The 7,091-nt window shown below is 38.6% G+C and overlaps 1 protein-coding gene across 1 annotated transcript; it reads left to right on the forward strand.

Annotated features, from left to right (window-relative positions):
* Nucleotides 1-18: 18 nt before the first annotated feature.
* tmem200b (transmembrane protein 200B) lies at nucleotides 19-6,464 on the forward strand. Its single transcript, XM_067412271.1, has 2 exons — nucleotides 19-409; nucleotides 3,910-6,464. Exon 2 carries the CDS (start codon nucleotides 3,943-3,945, stop codon nucleotides 5,146-5,148), a length of 1,206 nt encoding a protein of 401 aa, XP_067268372.1. The 5' UTR covers nucleotides 19-409; nucleotides 3,910-3,942; the 3' UTR covers nucleotides 5,149-6,464.
* Nucleotides 6,465-7,091: the final 627 nt, after the last annotated feature.

Raw genomic sequence — 7,091 nt, forward strand, 5'->3', positions numbered from 1 at the left:
GGAGCAGTATTGCCTGTTGAATGTGTGTTATTGCCTTGTCTGATTATATGGAAAGCAAACTGAAGTCTGGTCACTCCATTGAGTCTCATAAAAAGACACGACGAAGGAGGCGCTCTCCTCAACACTTTACTGAGAGGAGAACACGAAATGTGAACATTGGAGAACGGACAGACTGTGACTACTGATGATGGAGCGATATTTACCTTATCTGCCTTCAGAAAGTCAGTTCTTTTAACCCTTCAGTGTCCCCTTCTGGAGAGGAAGAGCTGTCATGGGAGAAGCGCGGCACTTCGCACGCGCCTGGATTGATGGAGAACCGCGAAACTTCGCAGTGGATGAAAAACATCACGAGAACGCGTGTCCAGCGCGGTAGAACGATGGAACGCGGACGCAATATACTGTAACAAAGGCAAGTAAACGCATTGTCTCCTGAGGCGCGTTTGATACATTGTTACGCCAAAGCGCCAGTATCGATACAGCAACTGTTGACCTTATTAGAGGTCGATAGATCTCTAATGTTATTGAAGTCCAAGCATAAGCTGGACAATCTCTAAGAAGCTTCTTGAAATGTGTATGAAATTACAACGAATTACAAATAATTGACTAATTCTGGTGCATTTATTGAACATTTTTTTTGTGTGGTGCATTATATGTAACATGCACAAATAAATTGGCGACTGACAGTCTTTGAGAAGCTTCTTGATATGTGCGTGAAATAACAATGAATTACAACGTAATTACAAAGTAATGGATAAATTCTGGTGCATTTATTGAACATTTCCTATGTGGGGCATTATATTTAACATGCACAAATTAATTGGCGAATGAGTCCTATATTAAGAAAAAAGTTTGAATGTTTTAATGAGGCTTGCTGCAGTGTCAGAAATGATCGTGAACGGACCTTTTTTACGTGACGTGGAAAGTGGTAGGCTAAATACAGCAGAGGTGTCACAATGAATCCATTTAGACTGTACTTGCATCTATGCCAGTGATTCCAGTAATATTTTAGTGTTCAGACATGAATGTAAGTGACAGTTAAGTTCAACTACAAAGGGATCTCTTGGGTGCATAAATAATTGTCTGTACAAATAATCAAACAGTAATTTGAAACATTCAACACAATTCGGATTCAACGATTGATCTGCATCTGCTGTTTATATTGTTTACTCTTGTATAATTAATTTCACCCATTTGGAAACCAGAGTCAACAGCCATTAAAAGTAAAGCTGAAATTTGTAATGGAAAAAAAGAGGTCTGGAATTCATCAGTCTAGTCTTTTGATGAATCAGTCCAAACATGTGCTCCAAGATGCATGGCACTATACATTGTTTTTCTATATGGATCTCATTTAACTTTTGAATTTGACATTTGCATAGTTGTAAAGGGATAAGTTTAAACATTTATGATGCAGCATTGATTTCAAAAGGCAGTTATTAGTGCCAAACCTACACATTATTATTATTATTATTACTACACACTTTTGGCCACAGCCTCATTGTTTACATTTGGCCATACTTTGGATGTTCTGCTAGAGTACTTGTATCAGATAGAACTTGTAAGCAAGATGTCAGTATTTAAATATCCAAAGCATTTCCTATGAGTTTAAACAAACCAAGAAAGTCGGCAGAATGGTAAATTACATTTTCAGAGTTGTTAAGAAAACTCTGCCAACGGAGTGTTTGTTATTCCAGAGTGAACTGGCTACATATAATTTCTCATTATGGACTTTTGTTTTTCCCCTCATTCTTCTTTGGTCAAAAGTGGCATGGACTTTAGAGATTCTAAGTGGTTCAATTTATTTTTAGCCCTGGTCATTGCCTATACAATCAACATAAGGCTTCCCCTGCCTGAACACCTGTTTCTTCTTTGAGTTAAAATCAACAACATAAATAAATGCTGTCTTACATGACAAAATCAGCTATCCATTGTTTAAAATCTGGAGCTCCCTTTGGGAGTCCAGCTGGGTAGTTTATCTGTCAGTGTAGATGTCATGCCTCAAAACTAATGCAACAGTTTACAAATGAGGGATTGGGAATACTCTTGCTGCAGTAAAATACAGCATCAGCCACTTTACTTGTAACGATGGCTGTATTTAAAGTATATACAATTTATTTTATTTATAGATTTAAATAGATAGTTAATGATTTGTTTGTGGTGCCCCATCCAGAGGAATCAGAATTGTTTTACTGTACTGTACTCAGCATTGCAGTGTTTCATTATGTTTCTGAAATTTTAACTAAATTGTTGGGGTATTATAGTTAGACATCATAACAAGACCAGTATGCTCAATGAAGACCAGGAGTCAAAGTTCAAGTTGATAGAGAGTTTACTGAAGACAAATTTCCTGACTTCCAAAGGCCATAGAAATGATTAAGAGGATCCAGCCTCAAACTAACTTAGGATACAGAAACACTTATAGTCATATGGATAATCAGTTGACATAATTTCTGCAGGTTCAGATAGGTTAAAAGTACAGATAATTATAGCAGCATTCGAATATGGTATTCTGTTCTTAATGCAAATGAGGTCATTTAAAAACATCTTTGATACATTTTGTTCTATATACATAAACTTTTGTAAGGGTCACAGGTAAGTCATAAATTCCAGAAGGACTCTTCTCATCTGGGACACTGTTGGTTGAACTCTCCTGGAGACTATTCCTTTGGCATATTCACATGCAAATAAACAGCCCTTGAAAACACAATTAGATAAAACATAGGTGACATCTTTTTTTGTCAGAACTTCACTGGAACAGAACATACAAACTACAACCATACAGGGCACAGAGCACGCATCCAAACTTCTACACATGATTCACTGTCATAGTTTAACATATAGTAACCAGTGGTGCCATAAATACTAAAAAGAATTACACATGCTAAGTATGCATATGTGTTAGTGGATACATGAAGGCAATTATTGACCTTCGTGACTTTAGACACAAGTGTCTTTACATTTCTGATACTGTACAGCTATCATTAGAGCAGAATAAAATGAATAAGAATAAGGTTCACACAATTCTAATTCTACAAAATGTAACTAGTGATTAATCTGGTTGTATGAGCAAATTAATTAATGACTAAACAAGTATATATTTATTCTCTGGAAGCTGGCTAAATGAGTAAACACTGTTACTGCATTCCTGACATGGGTCAGACCCTCAGAGGGTATCTGAGGGTAACTGTATTTGGTATGAGAGGGTCTGATCCAAATTATGTTATGCCTGTAACATAAATACCAGATACACTGGTTTTAAGAAAACATTTTCAATTCATTATATAATGCAGGAAGAGGTGCTGGAAATCCACCTCCTTCAAAATCATTGGATCATCTACATGCATTCCATTCTTTGTTTTTGCCATTTATCTTTGAATTTTTCATCAAAGAGCAAGATGCACTGGTTCAGACATGGGCAGCCTTTTCTCTTTTTAAATCAATTTTGATTCATCCAGTAAAAATGTTATGCAACAGTTAAGCAATTACAATTTATAAATGAAAAATTCACTAATTTGTTTACATAGCCCAGTTACATAGCTTGACTTGTATTTAACCTGGAACATTCCTGTAATTTATTACTATGTATTAAGTGCTTTTTGAAGGTTGTGTAGGAGAAATCACAGCACTTGTTTTCTTAAATTATTTAAAACAAGACAAGCCCGTATGGATTAAATATTAATAGAAGCCATTATAATAAGAAAAAAAATCCCAGGAGCATTAGCATCAATGTTTCAAACACAGTTTAAACAAGGGATTATAATAGTTGTAGCATATAGATAATTCAAGCTGTAAATTGATTTAGGGGTCTGAAGCAAATATTAAAGTGAAATTCTCTTGACTTTAATAAATTACTGAATGCAGGTCACCACTTGACCTCAACCTTGATATCCCCTTTCCTCCTCACCTTTACAGATTCCCATAAGGGATCTTTACAGACCATATGCCATGAGGACTCAGAAATCCCACGGCCGGACGTCAGGCACACCTTCCCGCCAACGCCTGCCACGTTTCAGTCTTCACTCCAGGAGAAAGAAGGAATGTGTAATCCAGGGAAAGCTGCGTATCCGTTCCATGCCGGGTGCCTTTCTGGTGCTTGGGGTGGTGGTGGTTGTTGTTGGTACTGCACTTGCCGTGGCAGGCTACTGGCCATACAGGCCTCGATCATCAGTGGACACAGAGGAAGGATCCTCTGGAACTGCATCAGGATGGGGATTAGGGTCCAAAGGACTGTTTTCTGCAGCAAGTCTGGTTCATAGCGAAAGGATGAAACTTCTAGGACCTGTCATAATGGGAGTGGGACTTTTCATACTTATTTGTGCCAATACGGTACTCTATGAGAACCGGGACAGGGAAACTCAAATGCTTCTGGCTCAGATGCGGAGCGTCATTTGCTCTGTTTCTGCAGCCATGCCTTCGGCTGACCTCTTGCAGGTGAACTCTCTTGCCAGGCACTACCAATGGGTCAGCAGTTTACCTGCAGCCCACCTGAATATCCTCTGCCTGCATGAAATGTCCAGTTCGGAGCCTCTACTCCGAGTGAAGAGCATGGATGAGGAGGACAGCATTCAGCAGCACGACACAGCGCACACTGAGGTTCTTCATCATCAGGACTCTTCCTCTTCCCCCTCTATTCACTCCTCCAACTCTTGCAACAACAGCAAAGAGATGTTTTGCACAGAGGTACAGGGGGCCACCTCTGCACTGGATCTGCGGCAAGAAAGTTACTTTGGTCTCAGCAACTGTATGACTGCATCCTCTATGTCCACACTAGGTGGGGAGGACTGTGAGATCTTCTCAATCCCACCCAGACGCTCCTACAGCATGAGCCACAGGACTAAACCACATATACTTCCCAGGGATCTGGTTCATCTAGAGGACAAGTCTGTGTCATCTATGGGTCACCATAGACTGCTTCCAAGACAATCCAGCTCAGAGGTGTGTGTGAACATGGTTGGAGTTGGCATTACAACCCTTGACCTTATACCTGTGGAAGAGCAGAGGCACCGCAGCTGGCCTCGGCTAGACCTCGGAAGCGCCAGGAGGTATCTCAAGCTGGAGAACAAAGAGGATTCTGTGGACAGGTTACTGGATCAGCTTGAGCAGCAATGCTTACAAATGAACAAAAGCTATGGCTCAGGTCCCTTCCAATGAGCTGAGGTTTAATCATTACATTAATGGATTGACAGTTCCCATGGCCATTAGGAGGAGTCTTACTAAGTGACATACACTTGGAATAACTCAAATTGGCACAAGTTTCCAGTGGATATTGTTTGCACAGTTTCTGGAATCCCTTGAGGCCACCTAATTTGCTGATTTCCAAGACCTGGCCATTTATCACACTTGACTAGTTTTTGCAACTAGTTTGTTTGGAGATTTGTGGAGTATGGAAATGTCACTTGAAAGAACATTAACACCTGCAACATGGTCCCTGCTGCCATTGACGGTATGGAAATGTAAACATACATATTGAAGGAAACTAAGGATGGCGGTATTTTACAGTCCTGGGAATATGCTAAACAGTTTGTGATGTCAGATGATTGGATGGATCTCACAGCTTATGTGTAAAACCCAGTTGGTGGGATAAATTTGTTATTATTGCTAAAGTCGATACTTGTTACTAAGACACAGTAAGCAGCATTTCTTAATCTACGAGGTAGAATAAACTAAGACCTTAGCAGTGATTAGATTTAAAGTAAACACATTTCTGACTTCCGAATTCAGGTCAGCCAAAAGCATGGCTCCAGATTTGATAGAGATAAGAGACAAAAATGGAGAATGCTGGTTCTTTGACCAAAAAATTGATTAATCCAAACAGCGTGTTTACTGTTGAATTATTAATTTAAATGATTACAAGTTAAGGTAAACAAACCTCAGCTGAAATGTCTGTAAATCTTTGTCTATGGTTTCCCAGAGTGTCTATTCTCCTTGTATCTCACATTTCTTCCATCTCTGCCTGACGGCAGTGAAACAGAAGCATTCATGATGAGGGTGCAATGCCCTCTTGGCTTCATTAACCAAGGTGATCAGTGTTTTTGCATGCACTAATGCGGGTACATAATTGCTTTCCCTTTAAAGGGAGGAGCTGGACAGAGCCCCTCCTCTTTGCAATGAAAATGTGTAACTTCACCCTGTTTACAAAACCAAGGCTGTCACCCTGTCTCTATTTTGTCTGTGTAGCCTGTTTTGGTACGCTGTGTTATTTGCTGTGTGTTCTCAATGTATACTGAGCAATATCCACAGTCTGAATGACCAATCAGTGATCAGACACACCTTTGAACTGAATTCCATGCCTGTGTTGCAAATAAAATGCGAAACAAAACCACTTTGAATGCAAGTGTTTGTTTGCTGTCTGTGATTTTTCAAGGTAGCATCAGAGGGTCAAGTTTTGGCTTGTTGTGCCCTTGCTGGTGGATTACAACCATTATGCAGGCAAAAAGCTTCTTTCTCCATTAATGGACACTCAAATGCAACATGACACAACATATTTTTTTTCTAGTTTTAGTTTTCAGTATTTAGTATTCAGCTAAGAATTAAGCCATTTTCAGTATTTAGTATAAAGTATTTAGTATTCTTTATTTCTTTCTTAGTATAAGAAATAAAGAAAGACAGAGAAAAAGAACTGAAAGCACATGAAGGTGCCAGTATACAGGTTAGAAAATCGCCCACTGACTTTTTGACATTTTTTGGATGACTTTCAAAATCTAACAAACAATAATGTTATTGTAATATTTTCTTACTGCATTATGGTCTTCTTTCTTACATCTGTTTGCATACTGAATGATTTTTCGTGTATCATTGTAATGATCTATAGTCAATAAATGTGAATGAGTTATATCTTGTTGTGCACAGGCAACATATAGAAGGTGTGCATGAGAATTATGATGGGCTCTTGATGTTGTATATAATTTACAGTACATTGACCCAAAGCTTAAAAATGTTTTAATAATTTATCAAAAACTTTTAACTTTAACTCTACTATTGTAATTAAACTCTGAAGGACAAAACTAATTGAACTAATTCTACACAGTGGTGCTCAGAATTATTGGCACCCTTGGTAAATATGATCAAAGATGGCTGTAAAAATAAATCTGCAT

The sequence above is a fragment of the Chanodichthys erythropterus genome, chromosome 15 (genome assembly GCF_024489055.1).
Source record: "Chanodichthys erythropterus isolate Z2021 chromosome 15, ASM2448905v1, whole genome shotgun sequence".
Lineage (NCBI taxonomy): Eukaryota > Metazoa > Chordata > Actinopteri > Cypriniformes > Xenocyprididae > Chanodichthys > Chanodichthys erythropterus.